Here is a 25,590-nt window from a genome sequence, read left to right as displayed (position 1 = left end):
TTGAAATAAATTTTTTTTTTGTCAGTTTTGTGTGTGAGCTGCTTTCTCTTTCTGTAAACTGTGTCACTGGAGTAGAGTCTGTAGTGGCGTAACAAGGTTTTCAACACACAGGAGGGGGCTGAGCAAGAGGAACAAAGAGAGCAGGTACATTCTGAAGTCTAGCTCAGTTAGAAAAAAAAAAACACAATCCAAGACTAACCCTGCACCATCAGCAAGCATCAAAAAAATGAAATTCTCATAGCATGGTTGAAAATTTGTATCAGTCTTTTAAATGCAAATCCATATATTATTATTAGACTGCAGGTTACAGAATGTATAAGTGCCAGTTTTCCAGAACCAAGAATAAGGACTCGTGCTCTGACTTTGTATCTAACAATATTAACATTTGGGATATGCTCTGCTACAAGTAACAGAAAACCCAGCTATGGGGATTATCAGTGGTGTTTGTCTCATATTTTTAAGTAAGTTAGGAGGCTGCCAGGGTTGGTTCAGCAACTTGATGGTGCAAGGGCCAGTGTCTTTAACGTCCTTGGCCTTTCCCTCATGACTGTTGCCTCATGGTTGCAAGATGGTTGTTGCAACTCCAAATGTTGTATACACATTGAAGGCAGAGAAGAAGGAAAAAAGAGTAGCACCAACCACATATTCTCCTTTTATCAGGAAAGTAAAAGTCCTCTGAGGAGACCCAGCCGACTTCTTCCTGTGTCTCTTTGGTCAAACCCCTCTTATATGCTATTCCTAACTGCAAGGAAGGCTGAGAAAGAGTTTTTGTAGCCTTTGTAGAGGAAATAACAGGAAGAGAGGACTACACATGTCTTGTGCGTTGGCTAACAAACAGCTTATGCCTTAGACAATAAGAATATTTGAAATCAGAAATTAGTTAAATAAAAGGATTCAACGTGAGAATTGAAACCAAAGCCAGACTCTTCATTCCTTTTACTTTTTAACTTCTTAACTACATAAGTAATATATAAATACCCAGAATCTTATCAAGCAAATCCTTGACATCATTTCATTTTACCCCAAGATACTCCAACTTGTGTCTCCAGAAGAGTACTTCTAAAAATTAATATGCTAGTAATGCTATTATAACATTGGGCAAAAGTAACAATATTACTTCACTCTCTGCTGTTGAAACTAAGAAGAACCTACAAAATGTGGATGAAACTAGCCATGTCCCTTCCCCACAAGAAGCATTCCAGTCTGAGAATTTAAAGGTGTTGCTGATAAAACTACACTCTTCTGTAAGAAATTGCTAAAGGTGCTGCCCCTGTGTCACCAAAAGTAATGCTTACTTCATCTACTCATTCACTTAAGAACACAGTCCCAGGCTTTGGGATTCAGAGATGGCAGTAGTCACAGTCTAGTAAAATAAACCGTAATTTAATGGATACGTTTAGTGTGATTTAGTGAATGGAGTTGTAGGGAAAGGTAGTCAACTGCATTCATCTTAACAGGAACAGTCAAAGACTAAGAATGCATCAGAGGGATGTGTCTCCTGCACAACTACTGGAAGGTGCTCTCATTGTAATGATCATCATTTCAACAGAAATATTGTTAGTACAAAAAAATTTAAAAAAAGGAATATGCTTTAAGAATAAACACTCTTTTAGTCAAATTCTACACTTGCCAAGAAAATTTTGTTCCATGATATGATTTTCTAAGTAGATCTATATACAAATTTTTTAAAAGATCAATAATATATAGGGCACCTGGTTGATTCAGCTGATAGAGCATGCAACTCTTGATCTCAGGGTCATAGAGTTCCAGACCCACGTTGAGTGCAGAGATTATTAAAAAAATAAAAAATAAATAAAAGACCAATAATATATACCTATTCTCCTTTACTTTTAAATGAATAAATTACTGTATTGACTGATTCTCCAAGTTTGCAAAATTCTCCAAAGGGAGCCCTCTAAACCTAATCATCTATTTGTAAACTGACAAATGAAGGTTCTGGATCTGCCAACTGCCAACCAGACCCTGGCCTGAATACTTCCACAGCACAGAGAGACTGGGAAGCCCAGCCCAACTGTGGTCTGAAGCTGTGTTCTAATGCCCTCAGGATTATAGTGCATCTCTGGATGAGGGAGGCCAAACCTGAATTCTGGCTACTCCACTTACTAGTGGTGGGGTCCTTGACAAGGTATAAAATCTCTCTTATCCATAGTTTCCTCATCTGTAAAATAAAGATGATAATAATAATAATAATACCCATTTGTGCTATTCTGTAAACAAAATAACGGTCTCCTCCAAAGATGCCCTCATCCTAATCCTCAGAACCTATGGCCATGTTATTGTCCATGCAAAGGTGAATGAAGGTTGCAGATGGAATTAAGGCTGCTCATCAACTAACGTTAAAATAGGGAGATTATTCAGGGTTATCAGGGTGGGTCCTTAGCAGTAGAAGAGGGAGGCAGAAGAGGAGCAGAGTGATGCAATGTCAGGACTCGACCTGCCATTGTTGGCTTATAGAAGGGGATCACATGAGCCAAGGAATGTGGGCAGCCCCTAAAAACTGGAGCAGGCTAGGAAGTGTGTTCTCCCCTAGAGCCTCCAAAAAGGAATGCAGCCCCACCAACACCTTGACTTTAGCCCGGTGATGTAAGGGTCAGATTTCTGACATCTAGAACTGTAAGATATTAAATTTATGTTGTTTCAAGCTACTGAGTTAGTGGCGATTTGTTAAAGCGGCAATAAAAAAAATTAGAAAAAAACCCTAATATATCTGCCCAATTGGTTATTGTGAAGATTAAATGAAATAAAATTTATAAAGCTCTTGGCACTGCTCTGGCATACAGTAATCATCTAATTGATGTTAGTGACTGCTCCTATAGTTAACATTTATTCATTCTCTCGATTTTTATTAAGCTGTGTGTCAAGAACTATGCTAAGTGCCTGGGATTCAAGACAAAACAAGGCATAGTCATTGGCCCCAAGAAAGCCCAGTCTAATTGAGGAGACAGTCACATAAACAGATAATTCCAATATGAAATATGTATTAATCGTGTTTTTAATTTTCAATATTTTATCATGCTTTGACATCTTTGGGGACCTTGCTAGCTGGGAAAAGACTGCCCCTCCCAGAGCTAGCTAATTCCTAGAGATAGTGAACAGCTTGCCAGTGAGCCAGACTTTCATATGCAAACCAACCAATCCCTGAATCCATACCCCTAACCACCTCCTTTATGCAACTCACACACCAAGCCATAGTTCCTCTGCCCAAAATCAATCTGGAGCCAAGCACCAAACAACTAGAGACCGTTCCTATGCCCCAAAGCCCGCTGAGATTATTCAAACTAGCCAATCATAAGCTATTTACTCTGCCCTGCCTTGCCTTTCCTACACAAATTCCAATGAAGGTTGTGGCCTATGCTTCCCCCAGTATCTGCTTCTGCCTCCTCAACAATGCTGGCCCCGCAAGACACGCGTGCCTCTTGTGTCTAGGGGAATTGTAACTTTTCTTTCAATGGCATTGGCCTCTTTGTGTCATCACGGAGCCATCTTTTATAAATTAGGACCCAGGCACAAATCAAAGTGTTAAGAACTCTACAAAATGTGTTGCCCCAGCCTGGAATAAAAGCAAGAAGAAATGAAGTTAACCACAACAAGAGAGGAAGATGTTTCAAGAAAGTTGCACATTGGGGGTGCCTGGGTGGCTCAGTTGGTGAAGTGGTTAAACAACTGCCTTCTGCTCAGGTCATGATTCCAGGGTCCTGAGATTAGGCCCCCAGTCCAGCTTCCTGTTCAGCAGGGAGTCTGCTTCTCCCTCTGCCCCGACTCTCCCCTGCTCATGCTCTCTCTCTCTCTTTCTTCCAAATAAATAAATAAAATCTTTTTTTTTAAGTCGCACATTGAAGTTGTATGTAATCAAACCTTGTGAACAGGCTATTCTTTAACCTTTTATAAAAATATTTCTACTGTTTGGGTTCCCTTTCATTGCTAACGAATCATATGCTTTGATTTCTACATTGTTCACAGTGTAAGAAAACAAGAATGGAGTAACTGGAATCCTTATGCCATTAAAAAACAAATCTCCTTTTCCGTTGTAATGTAGACCTCGACACCATCAAGGCTTTTGCTAGATGAGAGTCTAGGATTTTTTTCTTCCCCTGTCTGCGACAGCTCTACCTGTCAGAATGTGCTGACCAGAACCTTGACCCATTAACAGGCAGCCAAAGGGGATGGAGCAACCAAAGACCAATTTGCGTGATTACCCCCTAAATAGTCATGAACTGAACAATAGAGAAGAGGATCAGCCAGGTTTGTGCTATACTAGTTCAAGTCAAGGCACTCATTATCAGAGCTCTGTATGTAACCACACTCACTGATAAAATTCCAGAGTTGCACAATTTCCTGTGAAAAAGATAGCATCGTGGTGGTCTGACTGGTCATGTAGAGAATGATCTGTGATTTTATACTGTTTCCTGCTGTCACAAAGTGAAAGACTGTCCTCGGCGGTTTGTTTCTTAGTAATTCTGACATATTATGTCAAAAGCCAGTTTTCATGGATCAACCAAAAAAGAAACTAGAGGGTATAAGCAAGAATAGTGGAAGTAAAGAGAGATTGAATCTTACCAGACAGAAATAAAGCTGAAACTTCCTTGATTTTAGCCCTTATCAGCCCCAGGATCTCTTTTTTTTAAACCTTTTTTTTTGAAAGATTTATTTAATTGAGAGAGAGAGAGAAAGAGAGAGCACGAGTTGGGACGAGAGGGGCAGAGAGGGAAGCAGGCTCCCCGCTGAGCAGGGAGCCTAACGTGGGGCTCGATCCAGGACCCTGAGATCATGACCTGAGCCAAAGGTAGTTGCTTAACCAAATGAGCCACCCAGGCGCCCCCAGCCCTAGGGTCTTAATTGCTAAATGCAGGTAAGCCTCTCCAGAAATCTTCAAGACAACAAAGAAAAGAAATTGTGGAAAGTGATTAAAACTTGTGGTATGTGACTCTACTCAGGTTACTAAACAGTTAGCTTGGCTGTGCAGTAATTATTTATAGCAAACTATAAAGGTGTACCCCAGAGTTCTGAGGTAGCAATCTTCTGACAGACGTAGTTAGGTGGATGAGCTATTTGGTCCCATCCAGGCTCCTCTCTTCTTTCTTGCGATCTCTAAGTCCGCTGAGCCTCTCCTGTGGGCCCCCTGCTCTTCTTGTCTCACCCCAGTTTATGCTGCTGTGACACATTTCTTGAGCACAGAAGGTTCTCAATTGCAACATTATTCAAAGTTCACTTTTGAGGTTCAACCCTGGAGTCACTGTAAGGAGGTTTGCCATAAACGACCCTGTCAATGGCTGGTTGCTTATTAACCCGCAGTGGCCTCTTATTGAGACTCAGATCATACTCCCTACTTCCCGCCATTCAGCAGCTATATGCCTTTTAATGGGGAGGGTAACTGTTACAAAACAGGATACTAATATGGACTTCATGACCCTTCCTGCATTGCAACATAAAATATTTACTCCCACTGGGCAGGGGTGTTACTCTTTAACCATTTCATTTCGCCCCCAATATATGGGATGCTATGGATATACATTCTGAAGCCCTCAGTAACTACCTGAGTGGTTTTTGTTTGTTTGGGTTTTTTTGTTTTGTTTTGTTTTGTTTTGTTTTAGTGGGAGTGGGAGTGGGGTAGACTAGCTGAAAGAAGTGACAGGATTGTTGCTGCGATCAGATCACTGTCTTCACATCCCTCAAGGTTGAGTTTGGGCTTGGAGTAGAGGATGAGAAAAGAAGGAAACGTCTGGAAAGCTGCTGGCTCCTATAATGGCTTTGTGCCATTCTCCCTTTGGGAGAATGAACTGCTAAAAGATGTCCCCCTCCAAGCAGACCATTTGGAAATAGGAGCCCCTCTAGGGCTCCAGTATTTAAAAGGAACAGCACCTTGCAAGGCACAGATTTTGGCCAGTAGTCCTCTCAGTGGGCATGAGGACACAGTAGTTAAATGTGGCTCTAGGAGGAGGTCTTGGGACATCCTGGGCAATGTGATTCAGTTGTCTGTATCAGGGCAATTAGTTAAGATTATTATGACCTGGTGAGAGAAGCATCTCTACTATGTGCCTTAACGTGGTGAGTCATTTTAATTACCATCTGGACAACAGTCCACTGAGACTGAGATTTTACAGGTGAGGAAACTGAGGCCAGGGTTAAGTATCTTGTCTGATGTGACATGGTGCCATAGGATTTTGATTTTCATCTTGCTGTCTTCCCTGGCACTCATTATTGTCTTTCTCTGGTTTGTTTTTCTCCCTAGCACTTGCTGCTAATACTAGCTATTTCACTCTTCATTTATACATTGTCAGTCTCTCACAAGTAGAATGTAAGCTGATGAAGGTAGGGACTCATGTCTGCTGCATCCCCAGCACTTAGAACAGGACCTGGCGCATAGCAGGCTCTCTCGGTAACACTTACTAAATTAATGAATTGTACAAACATCAGGGTCCTTTCTCTTATACCAGTCTATTTTTATAAACAACTTCGGGCAAATAATAATGCATTGAAAGATTCTAGAGGAAAAGGTTATATTAACACAAAATGTGCAATGTTACAACCAGGATTTTCTGTTAATAAACTTCTATTTACTTCTGATAATAAACTTCTGTTCACTAAGACCAACCTTTGCCTTTGCAAACAGATTTACTTAGGTCTGATTTCTTTGATGATAAAACAGAATTATCAACCCCTGTTAAGCTGTTATTTGCGTATGGTAATGCAGAATAATACGGTAAACTTTCTATGCAGATAAGTGCAGAGCATACAAAATAGATAAATCCTTCAAAATAAGATTCTTATTGTGGGGTACTTAAATCTGGCAAGCTAAATATCAGGTTTTGTATCAAGTTGCAACTAAGTATTGTTAGCCGTTTCAAAAGTAAAGAGTGACATGTTTTAAACCACTTTGCATAATTTCCTCCTGATTTATTAAGAGTTCACTGCGTGCAGGCCACTGTACTGTGGCTTATTGTTCAAGGAACAAAGGGAGCATTTAGAGATGATTTTTACCCTCCTGGAATTTACGCAATAAATGGAAGAAAGCAGAGTTATGCACACTCTAGTGGCTCCAACAGTAACTGTCGACTTTTTATTTGTCATCAGAGAAGCCTGGCAACAGAAAACTTTTCTTTCTGGGTTTACGAGAACTGAGCTGAAGTGGGAAACGTTATTTGCTTTGACGAAACAATTTACTTTTGTGCAACATTAAGTTGTGTCAAACAAGCAAATAAAGGAAGAAGCTTAAAATTGCCTGCTTCTGATTTCACTTCATTGCTTCTCAGGCTCCAAGAGGGAAAAAAATGAAGATTTTGTGCCTGAGTATTTTTCTATTTTTACATAGTAACTCAGCCTGGGCGAAAGAGAAGCATTATTACATCGGAATTATTGAAACAACTTGGGACTATGCCTCTGACAATGAGAAGAAACTTATCTCAGTTGACACGTAAGTCACTATTTTTATTGCTTATAGACCAAATTTATAAACTATCAATTAAAAAATAAAGGCAATAAGATAAAATATTTTATTAATTTGTTGTAAATAGAAAGAGCAAAGTGTGGACTGGAAATCCAGGAAACTTTAATAAATCTCCTCTAAATTCCTGGGCATTTTTTGATGAGGGAGAAAGGCTGCCCTACTCCTTTCCCTTCGGTCCCAGGGGATCTGCGGGCGCTCCTTATTACCTCCTCTGGTTATTATTTTGTCTCTCATCAGGGTTGAGTCTTCTTGTCTGTTTATGCTGAGGATCCTTAATTTAAATAATGACAGTGTAAAATGTTATGTTTATCATACCATTTATTGATTACTAGTAGGTAAGAGTAAAATGTTTTTTGATCCTTTAAAACATCATTTATAGAAATCAAACACAATTTTAACAAATATAACTGTACCCAGTACTTGTTGGATGACTCCAGACAGTTAATTCAGTTTAATCGCTCTCAGCCTCAGCTTGCTAATCTGTAAAATGGAGATAAAGAATACCTCATAGGGTTCTTGGAAGAGTGGGTGCGTTTAAAGCTCTTAGTACAGTGCTTGGTCCATCACACATGTACAAAAAATGTGAGATATCTATTGTGATGGCCCCCCAAAAAACTCTGTGTAACTTAAACGTTTTCATGTTTTAGGTGAAAGCTCCCTTATTTCAAGCAATAATCACCATACAGAAAGGCAAGAGCGTAGTTCTCCTTGACATTTTTATAATGGAAGTTTATACTGAGGTCATCACTTTTAATAATGCTCATTAATTATTTATCACCACACTCAGTGTTCACTACTTCTAAAAATGTGTTTTAATGGTGATAAAGCACAAATGAACCCAATGACCATCAGCTGCTAAGATTATATCTTTAAAAATAGCTAAGCAAGTATGCCAATTTTCATAATCGTTGATTATGTTGACGGGTATATGCCATTCTCGTTCATTTTATGTATGTTTGAAATTTTTCACAGTAAAAAATAAATGCATTGCTGATAATATCTAATTGTTAAGTTATTAATTTAGTAATATACAATAAGAAAAGTTTCTGACCTAAAAATAACTGATTGTAAACAAAACTAATACACCTTGCAATAATTTTTTTAAAGCCTGGTTTTGAGGTAGCATTCTCTTCTTAGGAATATGACCTATTTTCATGACTTCACCAAGCTATTTTGTATGGTGGCAGTATTTTCCCTGATTAAATACAATGTAAATTATATGTGGTTTCTATAGGGAAACAAAACACTATACTCCATGCCCCCATCCACCATTCTTCTGCTCTTATTCATGATCAAAAATCAAATCAGCTTTACCGGACATAAACTAAGGGCAAGACATTGCCCCAAACATTCTTCAATAAAGAAGTCTGTAATTCCAGAAGTGAGAGAAGAGAGAGGGTGTTTATTAAGAATGGTTGGGGAGGGGAATTGGGGGACAGAGAATTCCTTTGGTTTTAAATGCTCTTGTGTCTTGTCTGGGCTTAGGGAGTTTGTACGGTTTGATAATCTGTGGTTTCAACAACAACCTAGAGTCATGCGAACTCTAAATGGCACTGCTCACTCTGCCGGTGATCTCTTTTTTTTTTAATATATCTGAACTGTGGCTATTGAACACAGCTTTAGCAATTTCACCAATACTATACTAAATTTTTTGTAAAGATGAGTTTAGGTAGCAACTTGTTTCTCCCTTCTCTGTCTCTGATTACCAGCGTGTCCAGCAGTCTTAGTTTGTTCAGGCTGCTAGAGCAAAATATTACAGATTGGGTAGCTTACTAACAACAGAAATTTATTTTTCAGTTTTAGAGGCTGAGAAGTTCAAAGTCAAGGTACCATCATGGTCATGTTCTAGTAAGAGCTCTCTTCCTGGTTCATAGCCTTTTCACTGTGTCCTCACATGGTGGAAGAAGCTATGAATCTCTCTGGAGCCTCTTTCAGAGGGCACTAATCCCATTTATGAGGGCTCCATTTTCATGACCTAAGCATATCCCAAAGGCCCCATCTCCTTATCCATCATATTAGAGGTGGTCTTAAAACTCCAGAACCCATACGTATGAAGAGCTAGCACTCTCATTGTCTATATTATATTCAATGGCACAGTTGGCTTTAAAATAGGGTGATGACTCAGCAAAGGAAACAGTCAACAAAACTAAAAGGTAACCTATGGAATGGGGGAAGATATTTGCAAATGTCTTATCAGATAAAGGGCTAGTATCCAAAATCTATAAAGGACTTATCAAACTCAACACCCAAAACACAAAAAATCCAGTCAAGAAATAGGCAGAAGACATAAACAGACATTTCTCCAGAGAAGACATGCAAATGGCCAACAGACACATGAAAAAATGCTCAACATCACTGATCATCAGGGAAATACAAATCAAAACCACAATGAGATATCACCTCACACCAGTCAGAATGGCTGAAATTAACAAGTCAGGAAACAACAGATGTTGGTGGGGATGCGGAGAAAGGGGAACCCTCCTACGCTGTTGGTGGGAATGCAAGCTGGTGCAGCCACTCTGGAAACAGTATGGAGGTTCCTCAGAAAGTTAAAAATAGAGCTACTGTATGACCCATCAATTGCCTTACTAGGTATTTATCCAAAGGATATAAACATAGTGATTTGAAGGGGGCACACGCACCCCAATGTTTCTGGCAGCCATGTCCACAATAGCCAAACTATGGAAAGAGCCCAGATGTCTACTGACAGATGAATGGAGAAAGAGGTGGTATTATATACAATGGAATACTACTGAGCCATCAAAAAGAATGAAACCTTGCCATATTGTATCTGAAGGTTGCCAGAGGGGTGGTTGGTGGTGGTAAGGGGTAACTGGATGATAGGCATTAAGAAGGGCACTTGATGTAATGAGCACTGGGTATTGTATGCAACTGATGAATCACTCAATTCTACCCCTGAAACTAAAAATATAGTATGTTAACTACATTGAATTTAAATAAATAAATAAATAAATAAATAAATAAATAAATAAATAATAAAATAAAAATAGGGTGATGATCTGGGTGTGCCTAATCTAAACCAGAGAATTCCTAGGGGAAGAAGAGGAAGAAAAAGAGATTTGAGGTGATTCAACAAACTGCTGTTGACTCACATTTGGAAGAGGCCAATTGAGAAGGAATATGGGTGGCTGTGAGGAGCTGAGTAAGGTTCTCCACTTACAGCCAGCCAGGAAGTGGGGATTTCAATCCTACAACCACAGTGAACTGAATTCTGCCAAAAACCTGAATAAGTTTGGAAGTGGATTTCTCCAGCACTTCCAGATGAGTGCTCAGCCGCATCATCCGCACCTTGATGTCAGCCTTGTGATAACCTGAGCAGAGAAGCCAGTCACGCCGGGCCAGACTTCTGACCCACAGAGCTGTGAAATAATCAGTGGGTGTTGCTTGAAGCTGTTATGTGATAATTTGTTATTTGGCAATAGAAAACTAATGTTCTGTGTCTCCACTGATGAAGCCAAGAATCCAGAAACTTTTCCCATATATTACCCACATGTTAGTAATCATGTCTAAACATAAACCAAGACCACTCAAGTGCATTCTGAATTTATGGAAGGATGTAGCATTATTATTGTCTTACTAAGGCAGTATAAATTTTTTTAAAAATTCCACTACCATTAGAAACTCATTTCTGAGTGTGAATCTACCAGAAATTGTAAGAGTTGGCCACAGGATTCTAGAAGTTGTTGGGGGTGGGTAAAAAAGAGGGATGTGATTACTGAGAGGGAGACAGTATCTATTGTAATGAGTTGAAAGGAGCATGTTACAATTGTCAACAGGAAGAACTACAATTAATATGAATTATCTGGTTCAAAGATCAACTATAATAGATTCTTTTGACTGAGTATCTGACTGTCAAACTTCCTGCAAACTGCCAGTAACCGACCCTTGTCCTCAAGCTGTGTTCTTGAAATTAAATAGACATCTTCTAATGACCCTTTGATATTCCTCTGGAGACAGAACATAATTAAATAGACCTCCTTTAGACTATCACATGATATGAAATATTTCCCAATTTGGTTAATTTTATTTCAAAAAAAAAGATAGGAAACATATTTCGCATATTGCTGTGTATATAAAAGGAATTCCAAATGTTAAAAACTCTGAATATATGTTATAACTTCAGTTCAATTATTTCAAAAGAAATTTTTGCCTCCCCCAAATCTCTGTGTACAAAGAGTGAATCCCGAGGCTGAGGCAATGCTCCTCCTGTATCAGGAGGTGATTAATACAGGGGAACTTCTGTGCAATGAAGGTATCCCACCAAAACTCACTGCATTTTATTGAAGTGGGATGGGACATGCCTCAAGTGTTTCAGAGTCACATTCAGAAAATAAAAATACACAGATTATTTGAGTGAAGCCTTAAAAATTTGAGGGCCAATGTAAAATGCGTATCAAGAGGGCATTTTAGAACATAGATTAGAATCTCGACTTAAATATCTCCAGGACAAACCTCCTACCACTAGGAGACACTGGAGAAAGTTTACGCTCAGACTTGGATGGGCCTGTGTAAGACTGAGTGCTGGGGTGACCAGAGAGGAATTCCATCTCCGCACTGCGAGCTGTGCTCTAACCGTGTGCCTGACTGAAATCGTACTCCCGTGAACCTCCACACAACAGTACCTTCTGGATGAATCTGCTTTTAATCTCAGTGGCCTTCAGTGCCTCAGAATTTTGCTGTTGTTAAAACATCTCCTGGGGTGCCTGGGTGGCTTAGTTGATTAAGTGTCTGCCTTTGGCTCAGGTCGTGATCCCAGGGTCCTGGGATCGAGCCCCGCATCAGGCTCCCTGCTCAGTGGGAAGCCTGCTTCTCCCTCTCCCACTCGCTCTGCTTGTGTTCCTTCTCTCGCTGTCTCTCTCTCTGTCAAATAAATAAATAAAAATCTTAAAAAAAAAACTCCTTATTAGGACTCCTCCTGTTCATGTTAACGCTGCAGTGTTAGAGGAAGAATTCACCCCCCTGTCCGGCTGTTTTCCCATGCATTTTGATGTCCTTGAAGTCCCTCTGAGCCTTCCTGAATTCATTTTTCTATTTTATTCTAATGAAATGGAAACTCCAACACACAATTAGAAAATGAAAACAATCAGGAGAAATGAAGCAAAAGATGTCACTTCTTTGTGTTCTAACTTCCAGCTTGGCCCCCTTCCTATCAAAAGGGTTCATTTCTCAGTGAACAATCTGAGAATCCTGGAGTTCATGCAATCCGGGAAAAATGGCATCTTCGGTATATGGTGACAACGATGAGATACTCATTGTCAAAGTCCTCTGGTCAATCCAGGGCATGGTGTTCTGCTATTTGCAGCACCTGCTGCTGCTGCCCAAGCTCAGCCACCAGAACCACTGCTAAGCAGCTACGCTCACTGGTTCCAGTACTCAGATTTAATCTGATGTCCTCATGCAACTATACCAACAGAGGTCTGGCCACTACCAGGCTAGGGTCTGGAAACAGAACCTGCCACCTTTCTGTCTCACTGTCCCAAGAAATCCCACTCCTTCTGGGATTAGGCAGCTCTCTTCCCCTTCACTTTGGAGTCTCCCATATTCAAGTTATCCATGGTCCAGCGCTGCCTGCCCCCAACAGAACACACCAACACACTGGGGTGTTTGTTAGTAACTACGGATGCCTGAGCCCCAGCCTAGATGCACACCATCAGAATCAATGGGGCTGGGGCTCAGGAGCTTGTATTTCATCAAGGTCCTCAGTAGATTCCCATGCACATTAAAACTTAAGAAATATTAGGCTGCAAGCCTAGATTTTGGAAGAACTGGGCCTTTAAATTCTGCAGCAACATTAGTCCAGAGCTCCCAGAAAAGCCCTCCTCTTGTCTTGAAGAAAAGAAGGAAAAGTTTCTCTCACTATTTTCAATGAGCTTACAGCTGAGGAAATAAGACGAAGTTTATTCTCCAGTCAGATCTTCCGGCTCCACGGGGACTGAGTAGAAACCGTAAGGCATCAAAGGTCACTGAGGGAAAAGCTGGCAAAACACACACACACACACACACACACACACACACACACACTCACAGGAAGAAATACAAACCTCAGATCATCAGCCTGAGCGTTAGCAGTTTTTTGTTCTACTGGAGGAGATCCCATTTGTGGTGGAGCTTGCCAAAGTCCAGGTTTTAAGTGGGTCCTCCAAATGGGCAGATGGTGTTACCCACAAATCGATCTCCCTGAGCTATTCAGAGCCTTCTGTTAAGGACAACATAAGAATCACTTTAAAAGTTTGAATACCAAACTCACTTCCTTCCTTTTCCTTTCTTGTCTTTCTTTCTCCTCTTCCCCCTGCTCCCCTGACCCAGTTATAATTTAATTTGCTCATATTTTTAGAAAAGTTTTGAGCAACTATGAATCAGCCACTAAGCAGAATGTAAACATTCAGTGTTCAAGTATTTTCAGTTGCAAAGGATTAAAAGAACATAAGGGTAATTTGAATCCAAAGGTAATTTTAAAACCCACATGTACTGCACGCATCAATTCCAATCTTGGTTTAGTGCTGCTAAAAGAAATACAAATGGTAAAATTAACTTAGCATCATTAATTTTATTTATATAGGAAAACAAAATATATGCACATGTTGAAGTCTCAAATATCCAGATTAGCTGCTTATAAACTCATTTTTTTCTAGTATTTGAAAGAGGTATACCATAAGTGAGTAATGTCTTAACAGCTTTATTTTAATATTTCACTTTAATTTTGTATTTTATTTCATAATACCTCTGGGTTTTAACATAAAAATCCTGCAGAAAAATACTCTGGTGGATCATAGGGGAAGAGAGGTAAAAATGAAACAAGACGAAATCAGAGAGGGAGGCAAACCATAAGAGACTCTTAGTCTCAGGAAACAAACTGAGGGTTGCTGGAGTGGTGGGGGGTGGGAGGGATGGGGTGGCTGGGTGATGGACACTGGGGAGAGTATGTGCTATGGTGAGCGCTGTGAATTGTGTAAGACTGATGAATCACAGACCTGTACCCCTGAAACAAATAATACATTATATATTAATAAAATATTATCAGACCACAGAAAATAATTAATTAATTAGTCTCTAAAAAACCCCACAAAAACAAAAAAAGATAAATACTGTGGTACAATACACCATATTTTTATGGTGCCTTCACACATGATTCTCTACTACACACCTGATGTGGGACACCTCACTTAATTAAAATAGCAGGGTAAGTACCCGCTCACCTCTTCATTTTTTGGAAGCATCCGTACAACAGTAGGCAAACATTTAATGTGATGTGGTTATTAATCTCTCTTTAGTTACATGAGATGTTATAATTATAACGTTATCCCCCAAAATGATGGCTTCTGATAGAGTTGTCTTCTTTTCCTTTGCAGGGAACATCCCGATATCTATCTTCAAAATGGCCCAAATAGAATTGGAAGGGTCTATAAGAAGGCCCTTTACCTTCAGTACACAGACAAAACCTTTACGACAGTTATAGAAAAACCTATCTGGCTGGGGTTTTTAGGCCCTGTTATCAAAGCTGAAACTGGAGATAAGGTTTATGTACACTTAAAAAACTTTGCTTCTAGGCCCTACACTTTTCATCCACATGGAATAACATACTATAAGGAACATGAGGGTAAGTTCAGCTCATATTCTAGCTGGAATTTCCTCTTAATTCTCAGTAGGAGTACTTTTTTAACTTCTAAGATTATGGCCTCCCTTCCTGGATAAGATCTATAACTTTGTCGTTTAGCTCTAAACGATTTTATTTATTAAGTATTCTGGTTCATCATAATAATGCTGAGTTTCTCTTGGTTGTGCTTGCTTGTGTGAAGTGTGAACGTGATGGGACTTCGGGGTAGACGGATGGAGTGAGTCAGGGGGAACTGGGACTTCCCTCCCAGCGCCCCCCACCGTGCCAGCCAAAGAGAACGAGAGAACTAGGCAATGGGAATTAAGGCCTAGAAAAGGCAAACGTCCAGAGGGAGGAAACAGGACTTAAGATAAGGATCGTCTCACCTCTGAAGTTCTTACGTGTGAATATACCGTAGCCGCTGTCCCGTCCCATCCTAACTTAGGATACCCTGTCCCGGCTCAGGCAGTCTGGGTAGTCTCCTACATCAGCCAAATGGTACACATGGCTGCATGACCCCAGAGCCACAGCTGAGATACAATTAACCAAAAGGTCATTGGAATGTAGGACTTAGAAAACTTAAAGATGATACAGGAAGAACACAGATTAGGTTTGACATCTCTGATTCATTTTTAGTATTTGATGACGGTAATGATGATGAAAAGAGGTGGTGTTTTGCTGTGGATAAGAGCAAGGGCTCTGAAAGTAATAGACCAAGTTTCAAGTGCAGCCTTGCCTTTTATTGGCTGCATGATCTTAGGCAAGTTACTTATATTCTCTGTGCTGCAGTGTCCTCATACATAAAAGAAGTACAATAATAGTACATAGTAATAGCTCAATGAATGTCAGGTATTATCATAAGCGAAAATGAGGAGGCCATGCTAATTGAAATTATAAGGATTAAGTCTAGAAATGAAGATTAAATCAGATTTTTTTAATTATTAGTTTTCTTTTTTAAGAGGTATTGCTTGAGAAGGTGATTGTTTTGACCATATATTTTTTTTTGACCATATATTTTTGTTTGTTCTTCTGAAACAAACAAATACCTTCATAGCATAGAAGTTGACTGCTGTCTTATTTCTTTTTTTACAATTTCATGTTATATTAGGGCATTACTCATTTTTAAGCTATGGTAGTTATACTGTGTTTCTGTTAAAAGAAAAAAGAGTTCTTATCCTCTAGAGGCACATATTCAAGTATTTATGAATGAAATGAGATGATGCTTTAGAATAATTCAATGGTGATGGAGATAAGAGTGGTGGGGGTAAGGATGAAACAGGATTGGCCTTGAGCTGATCATTGTTAAAGCTCAGGTGATGGGTACATGGAAGTTCATATTATTTTCTCAACTTTTACATGTTTTTGGAAATTTCCAAAATTAAAAGTACAAAATTTTAAAAAATCCATAGTTACTTCATGGGCAAAAATTTGATATCATATAAGATGTTTCAAATTATAAGAGAGAGTAGCCATTTTGCTCATGCTTCCATACCATGACCCCAGAGCAAAAGTTGTTCTTTAAATTGCAAACCAGAAGTCACTATTCTCTATTACTACTCCCTTAAGATTCAGTAAGTATAAAAAATAATAACTAAATTTTCTGTGAGGCTTCCAGACCCCCTAATCATTAGCCTTTCACTCCTTCATTCCTGTCTTTTCAAACAGTACATCACTACGTCCCCAAGGGGGCACATACTAGAAATTGACCAAATGTTTGTTGAAAAAATTAATAGACCATCTATTCTCTCATTTAAGTTCAAATACATTCACTTTGTAACTTTATCACATATTGCTTCCTAGGGGCCATCTATCCTGATAACACCACACATTTTTACAAAGCAGATGACAAAGTGTATACAGGCGAACAGTACACATACATATTGGATGCCAGCGAAGACCAAAGTCCTGGTGAGGAAGATAGCAATTGTGTGACCAGGATTTACCATTCCCACATTGATGCTCCAAAAGATATCGCTTCAGGACTCATCGGACCTTTAATAATCTGTAAAAAAGGTAAATTTTTTCATTGTTGATCTCAATGTATGACCAACAAGCAAGAGATGGGGCAGTTTGTTTTTTTTTTAATATAAGTCAAGTCTTCCGTGTTATAATTGAGTAGGTAAGGTTGAGAGGGGGTGAATCTAGAAAAAAGGAAAGAAAGAGCAGAGCAGGAAAAGAAGAAGGGATAAATGGAACAAGCATTCACACACATTGGTAAACTGCAAGAAACATGCTTTCCTGGAAGACAGTTTTGCTGTATCTAATTTCCAACAGTGGTGGTTGAAGAGCTGTGTGACTTTACTGATTGTGACTTCCTTAGCAGCACTCCGTGGTGATAGGTCTATAGTTATCTGTATTGTGTTGGTAAATATAAGATCACAGTATCTATTTCTAGCATCATGAAAAAGAAAACATAGCTCAAGAGCTTGAAATCTAATTCTTACTGGAATAATAATTTACCTGCAAAGACTTATTATCTCAGCTTATGGCTGTATGTACCAGAAGATATACACACAACTTTAGATTCCAACCTTCACATTTGCCAAAAAGTATTGAATAGTTATGTGGTCAGTGGACATCCAGATATATAAGGATCTCTAAGCCCAAGATACTGAACATAAAATTTCCTAGTATTTCCATGTCTGTAAAACAGAAGTGACTAATCCAGATTTGTGGTTTATAAGAAAAATAAATCTTTAAAGCTATAAATCACCTGCTAAAAATACACGCTAAAGATTAACTACTACTAAAATAGTAATTTTCACTTCAGATTCTCTGGATAATGAAAAAGAAAAAAATATTGACCAAGAATTTGTGGTGATGTTTTCTGTGGTGGATGAAAATCTCAGCTGGTACCTAGATGACAACATTAAAACCTATTGCTCTGAACCAGAGAAAGTTGACAAAGATGATGAAGACTTCCAGGAGAGTAACAGGATGTATTGTAAGATTATAGAAGATGTGTTAACTTTATCTTATTTTTCTTTATCCATTAAGTCTGCTAGGTTTATCCTTCACATAAAAAAGTAGTGTGCTTCTTTATTTTTTTTTTAAGATTTTTACTTATTTACTTGTCAGAAAGAGAGACAGAGAGAGCACAACCAGGGGGAGTGGCAGGCAGAGAGAGAAGCAGGCTCCCCATTGAGCAAGCAACCCCATGTGGGACTCGATCCCAGGACCTTGAGATCATGACCTGATCTGAAGGCAGACGCTTAACCAACTAAGCCACCCAGGCATCCCTAAGTGATGTGTTTCTAGTCTGGCCTTGATAAGAAGGTATATTAAACATGCAACTTCATATTCAGCTAAACAGATCAAATCAAAACTCTGTGCCTGGTAAAACTGGATATACCAAATTGTTCCCAAACTAATAAGGAGAAAACACCATCAATTATGGTTTAATGTGTATGTATGTTATATTTATTTATACATTTGTTTATCCTCCAAACTCATTCCAAAAATTATTTGAGGCAGCCTAAAATTATTAAACTAAATGCTTAAAATTATACTTATATCATAAAGCATTGAACTGTATTTAGGAAAATAGTTCAAACCACTAGTTCTAAAAGGTATTTCTCTTACATTTTTCCTCTGCATCATTTTTTTCTATCTTTAATTCACTTTATTTCTTCTAGAAATGCTTTCTTTACTGCCTAGGCTTCTCCTCAATTCTTAATTGTGCCCCCAGACACAAAATAATGAGCTTAGTAAGGTTATCTATCACTCAGAATTTGCATAAGAAATCACATCTCTTAACACCAACTAGACCAGTAAGTATAGATTTTTGTTTGTGTTTAGCTTCTTCAAAATAATCTTTACTCAGAAATTGAGAATACAAAAATAACTACCAAAGCAGAAAAATAATTAACGAAATACAGTTTTTTTCCCCCTAACTTTTACTTATTTCTGGCTAGAAGGTCCTCTTTCTATACTTTAATCCTGCCTCTGTTATGCACTAATCAAAAATAGATGTTAGAAAAAGATCCTCAAACATCTAGTCTGGGTAGGTCTGGTTATACCTCTGTTGTATCAGGTGTATTCATGGTGCTTCCCAGAACCAATTTCCACCTTACTTCTAGGACCACTGAGTGTGAATAGTGATCCTAAGTTTCTTCAAAGGGTCTTAGATCATCCTGCTTTTGGACTTTTAGGGCTTTGTGGTTCTGGTACCAGTCTCTACTATCCTTCCCCTGCATTTCTTCTTTCCTCCTTCACATCTCTTCTAATTTTGTCTTCCAACCCTTAAAAAAGAAAAAAAGAAAGCAAAAGCTTTCCTTGTGTTCTTATTACAAAGGTAATTCATAGTCATTGTAGAAAATTGGCAGAGTTCTGATAAGCAAAAAGAAAGCATTGAAATCATTCATATTGCCACTATCATCATGATACATGATTGATTACTAGATAACCTTCAGCCTTTAAAATTTATGTGTGTACATTTTGTATGTATGTATGTATGTATATATGCATATATATGCATGTATTTACAAATACACATACACATATACACATACTAATGTGTATAGCTTATAACAGAGAGAGAAAACAGGTTTCATCTTTAGTGTTGTGTTCATCTGCTAATGCTGTGTTGACAAAATTCCTGAGGCTGAATTCAGGTCTAAAATAAGAGTGCTGTGATTGATTAGCAATGTCTGATGTGGGTACAGAAGGGAAGAATAGCAGCAGGATGTATGCCAGGTATTTTCCATCCCAAAATCATTCAGTTTCTATAGAGGTGACTATTACTCTCCCAGGCACCAATGTCTGTGAGTCACGATCTCTGCTCTTGGCTTACAGCTGTGAATGGATACGCTTTTGGAAGTCTCCCAGGTCTCTCCATGTGTGCAGAGGACAAAGTCAGATGGTATCTTTTTGGTATGGGTAATGAAGTGGATGTGCACGCAGCTTTCTTCCACGGCCAAGTGTTGACTAATAAGAACTACCGGATTGATACAGTCAATCTCTTTCCTGCTACCCTATTCGAAGCTTTTATGGTGGCCCAGAATCCTGGAGAATGGATGCTTAGCTGTCAGAATCTAAACCACCTGAAAGGTAAGGCATTTTTACCTAAAATGAGCTGTCAGCTGAAATAAGCATCATGTCTCAGTTACACCACTAATGGGGTGATTATTGGTAATCAGGATGTAAAAGTTAAATATCTTTAGAATAATCTGAGCCTTGAACTGGTAACTTAATTTCATTCCTATGACAGTATGCATCGTAATGTAATAAAAAAGACTGAAAGACTGGAATTTTATAAAGTAATGAAATCTGAAAACATATTAATTTTGGGAAAAGAACAACTGGTTCTGAATGTGTAGTCCTGTCCTAAAAGTATAGTTTTGTATATAACTTCTCAGCTTTGTAAAATACACAATATTGTAAACACCAGAAGATTTGCATGTGGTGTTGAAAAGTAGCTTTTTTTTTTTTTTTTTTTTTACTTGGTTCCATCAGATATAACTAACTTTGTTCATGGAGTCTAGTTACTCCTTGGTTTAACTTGCTAAGTCCCTCCTCCATCTCTTCAATACAAGAACATTCTTAGTTCTTGAAAAAAATATTAGTTTATAATATTGATCTCCTGAAGAAATTAACTTTAATCTGGGTCTTTTGGTATGTTAACTCTGACCTTCAAACATAACCTCACCTATTAAATATGACCTTGGCCTCAGAAGACCCAACACGCTGGGTGAATAACCATTTTGATTTTGTCTGAGAACAATAATTATGTATGCTCTTTCCATTCCTTCTCCTCTACTCCACCCTGCCCCTTAAAATATGGCCAAAGCCCTCTTCATTAATTATCTATTAATGTGTCTTTTTTTTCTCATCAGAAGACCTCCCAAGTGAAACTCCACAGAACTTGGTACCACATTTTTAGAAATACTAGTGTTTAATATCTCTTCTCTGTGCCATATAGAGAAGTTTTACTGCTTGAATTTTCTATCAGTAATTTATTTACAACTGTTTACTATAATTTGTAATATTGTTTTTCACTATTTCTTCAATTTCCATCTGTTATTTCACCAGCAATGTTTATGAGGCAATCAGAGGGAAAAACCATTGGCTGCATTAACTCATGTCTCCTTTCGTGTGGTTTTCAGCTGGTCTCCAAGCCTTTTTCCAGGTACAAGACTGTAACAAGCCTTCATCAGAGGACGATATCCGTGGGAAACATGTTAGACATTACTACATTGCTGCTGAGGAAATCATCTGGAACTATGCGCCTTCTGGAATAGACACCTTCACCAAAAAAAACTTAAGAGCACCTGGAAGGTAATTCAGAAAAAGGACTATTATTTCAAAATAAGACTCCTTAAAGAAAGAAAGAAAGAAAGAAAGAAAGAAAGAAAGAAAGAAAGAAAGAAAGGCCATAAAAGATGGATTCAGCAATTAACATTTTAATTGGTACCTGAAACTGAGTAACAATACTGCTAAATATTCATTAAGGTGTTTGGTATGAGTCCCAGTTTGAGAAATATGACTTTTGAGTTCATGAAAGAAAATGGTTTTAAAAATTATCAGAGGCTCAACAAATTCCTCAGAAAATACTGAAAACAACTAGACTGATCGGGTGCCTGGGTGGCTCAGGTGGTTAAGCGACTGCCTTCGGCTCGGGTCATGATCCCGGAGTCCCGGGATCGAGTCCCACATCGGGCTCCCTGCTCGGCAGGGAGTCTGCTCCTCCCTCTGACCCTCTTCCCTCTCGTGCTCTCTATCTCTCATTCTCTCTCTCAAATAAATAAATAAAATCTTTAAAAAAAAAAAAAAAACAACTAGACTGATCAATGCATTAGCTTTCCTTTCATGAAAACACAGCAATATACCTTGGCTAATTGAATTAAAAATAAAAATTAATTAATTAATTAAAGAGAAAAGAAAAGAAAATACAGCATTGTGCAATCCAGCAGCGTTAAGTACATTCACAAAGTTGTACCGTCATCCACACTATCCATTTCCAGAACTTTGTCATCATTCTGAATAGAAAGTCTGTATCCATTAAACAGTAGCTTTCCAATCCCTGATAACTTCTACTTTCTGTCTCCATGAATTTGCCTATTCTGGGCACTTAATACAAGGGACATAGTGCAGTATTTGTCCTTTTTTGTCTGGCTTATTTCACTTAGCATCATGTTTTTACGGTTCATCCACTTCGTAGCATTCGTTCCTCTTTGAGGCTCAATAATATTCCATTTTATGCATTACCGTGTTTTATTTATCCACCCGTTGATGAAAATTTGGGTTGTTTCCACTTTTTGGCTATTGTGACTAATGCAACTCTGAACATGGAAGGACAAGTATTGTTTACATCCTTGCTTCCAATTCTTTTGTGTACATACCTAGGAATGGAATTGCTCAGTCATGTGACAATTGTATTTTTAATTTTTTGAGGAACAGCCTTACTTTTTTCCACAGTGGCTGTACCATTTTACATTCCCACCAGTAATGTACAAGGGTTCCAATTTCTCCGCATCCTTACCAATATTTATTTTCCATTTTTCTATAATAGGCATCTTATTGGGTGTGAAGTTGTATCTTATTGTGGTTTTGACCTGCATTTTCCTAATTAGTGATGTTGAGCATCTTTTCATGTTCTTGTTGGTGATTTGGCGAAATATCTGTTCAAGTCCTTATCCCATTGCTGAATTGGGTTGTTTGTTTTTGTTTCTGCTGGTGGTGGTTGTTAAAGTCTATGACTTCTTTATATATTCTGGATATTAACCTCTTATCAGATATATGGTTTGCAAATATTTTCTCCCATTCTATAGGTTTTCTTTTCACTCTCTTGATAGTGTCCTTTGATTCACAGAAACTACTCCTGTCCATGTCCAGTGCCTTCCAGAGCCTCCTAGCCATTCTTCCCTGCTCAGTCTTCCTTTCCTACTGTCCATCCTCCAAAAAACACCCAAAGTAAGCTTTCTGAAAATGTTGATGAGATTATGCCACAGCCCTGCTTCAAATCTCTACTCAGACCTCACCTACTAAGAGAGCTATTTGCCACCCAGCTACTTGGAAAGGTCAGGTAACTGACTCAATGACACACAACTGCTCAGTAGCTGGGCCTGTGGTTTTCAGCTGGTCTCCAGGCCTTTTTCCGGGTACAAGACTGTAACAAGCCTTCATCAGAGGATGGTACCCGTGGGAAACCTGTTGGAATCACAGCTGGGTCTGTGAGTACTGAAGCAGAAATTTAAGTCCCAGTCTACACTGACGTCCAGATGCAATGACTCCAAAGCTGCATCTCAGCCCAGAAGGCTCTTGTAAATTGTAGATTTGCATTTCAAATTGCTTAAGAGACACCCCATTTGGATGAGGCCCTCTAAATCAGTATGTCCAAATCTGAACCTATGGTCTCCCCCCAGATAGCTGAGCTTCCTCCTCTCGGTGGATAGTATCACTATGCATCATCAGTCAAGCCCAAAACCTGAGTAACATCCCTGACTCCCCACTTCACCACTCCCTCCTTCCCTCCTTATCAGGTACTGCCTCATCGTATCCTAAATGTCTCCAACAGTTATCTACTTTTCCCCACCTGAGGGATGATCCTGAGTGCTCACATCTTTCAAAGCTTTCCTACTGCTCTGGGATGGAGCACTGAAACTTTAACTAGGTCCTGCTGCACGCCATCTCCCCAAGCCTCCTTCTCTCTCTTCTGCCTCTTTCTCTCTTGTTTGTCCTTCCCTGTACACTATGCTCCTGTCATATTTTGTAAAACGTGCTGTATTCACTCTTTCCTCCAAGCCTTCCATAGGGTATTTCCTCTTTGTAAACACCCTCTCCATTCTCCCCACCACATATACTTCATCTTTTTTAACTTGACTCTCCTCTAGATAATTTTGAAAAATCACTTTCTTTGGAATGCCTTTGGGGCCTCTTCCCACCACTTCCTCCAAGCCCAGGAGAACTGCTCCATAATGCCCTGTGCTTATTGCATGTTATTATGTTGATCGGTTCATAGTCTGTCTTCTCTGATCGGTGTAAAGTCCTTGTGGACAGGGATGGGTCCAGCTTGCTTATGGTTATGCCATCAACATGTAACAAGTTTCCTGGCAAAAAGCAGGTGTCCAATACATTCATCAATGGGAGAAGAGATGAATGGAATGACTTTGGCAAGTCAAATGCCTTTCTGAAATTTAATTTCTTCATTTGTAAAATGGGGAGAATAATGCCAACTTTGTTGCCTTATCATGTGAGTTTCAGATAACAAATGAAAGCTCCTAAGTACCTGACTGGTGCTGATATGCAATAAACAGTAGTTACTGTATTTTTAAACGTTTCATAATTTGTTAAAAAGATTCTATTGTAGAACAATTAATAACTATCAGGAGTTGACATGGGCCATCTTACAATTTTTCACTTCACTTGAAAAGGTGAAACCTCCATACCATGATACCCCACTCATTAATTGAACATCCTTCTATGACGTGCCTAATACCATCTGCTTCCATTTGAATATTTGGCAAATCATAAATAAGAATTACCTTTGAGCACTGGCCATAATTTTGCTCTTAAATTTGTCCTATGTGAATGCCTGCTTTCTGTTCTGCTTTCAACTCCAGTGATAAACCCTTTTTCTTTTGGCAGTGCTTCAGAGGTATTTTTTGAACAGGGTTCTACAAGAATTGGAGGATCTTATAAAAAGCTGGTTTATCGTGAATACACAGATGCTTCCTTCACAAATCAAAAGAAGAGAGGCCCTGAAGAGGAACATCTTGGCCTCCTGGGTAAGTCCATGCAGAATATTTGTGACTGTTGTACCCTTGTCCTGTACTCTTTCTGTCTCAGAAAGAACAGAAACTTCAGGACCCGCAGTATGATTTCGACATAGAAACTAGGGACGTGGAAGGTCATTCAATAACTAAAGGTAGCAGCTAATTACTTTTCCAGTGTAAATTACCAATAGTAAATCTTCATCACTGAAAACTCTGCTGACTTCAAATGATGTTTTTTTTTTTTTCTTCAAGAGGTAAGGAGAGGGGCGCCTGGGTGGCTCAGTCGATTAACATCCGCCTTTGGCTCAGGTCATGATCCCAGGGTCCTGGGATCGAGCCCCACATCGGGCTCCCTGCTCAGTGGGGAGTCTCCTTCTCCCTCTCCTCCTCACTCTTGCTCTCTGTTGCGATTTCTGTCTCTCTCTCTCAAATAAATAAATAAAATCTTTAAAAAAAAAAGAGGTAAGGAGAATTGTGTTTATGGCTTGGTTTAAATAGACAGCAGAGGTGTTAGCCTCTATTCTTAGCTGAATTACATTCCCCTGGAAATAAAATCCAGGCTACTAATGAGGAAGGCTGGGTCAATCTTAGAGCCTTGTGCACAGCCCAGAGACCTGTTCTCACTCAGACCTTCAGACAGAATATAGTGGGTGAGCACACAGAGTCTGGCTTCAGACTAGCCTCACTCCTCACCTATTAGCTGTGTGACCTCTGAGTACTTAGTTTGCTATGCCTGTTCTCTTTCTGTAAAACGGGAACAATAATAACAATAACAGTCCTGGGGCACCTGGGCGGCT

The 25,590-nt window shown here is 39.0% G+C and overlaps 1 protein-coding gene across 5 annotated transcripts in view; it reads left to right on the top strand.

Moving 5' to 3' along the window:
* The first annotated feature begins 7,105 nt into the window (after nt 1–7,105).
* LOC113918504 (ceruloplasmin) overlaps nt 7,106–25,590 on the top strand; it is a 58,102-nt gene continuing 39,617 nt past the window's right edge. For 2 of the 5 annotated variants that reach the window (XM_027586992.2, XM_027586993.2), the window contains exons 1-7: nt 7,290–7,432; nt 14,836–15,083; nt 16,881–17,093; nt 17,851–18,024; nt 19,875–20,129; nt 21,185–21,356; nt 24,666–24,805. In XM_027586992.2, the coding sequence (XP_027442793.1) occupies nt 7,290–7,432; nt 14,836–15,083; nt 16,881–17,093; nt 17,851–18,024; nt 19,875–20,129; nt 21,185–21,356; nt 24,666–24,805 (1,345 nt within the window). Of the gene's footprint in view, nt 7,433–14,835; nt 15,084–16,880; nt 17,094–17,850; nt 18,025–19,874; nt 20,130–21,184; nt 21,357–24,665; nt 24,806–25,590 lie in introns of all 5 variants that reach the window. The other 3 variants (XM_027586995.2, XM_027586994.2, XM_027586996.2) reach the window with 3 other exon arrangements.

This window comes from Zalophus californianus, chromosome 1 (assembly GCF_009762305.2).
Source record: "Zalophus californianus isolate mZalCal1 chromosome 1, mZalCal1.pri.v2, whole genome shotgun sequence".
NCBI lineage: Eukaryota > Metazoa > Chordata > Mammalia > Carnivora > Otariidae > Zalophus > Zalophus californianus.
Note: the sequence above shows the minus strand (reverse complement) of the source record. Positions and strands in the feature narration are given on the sequence as shown.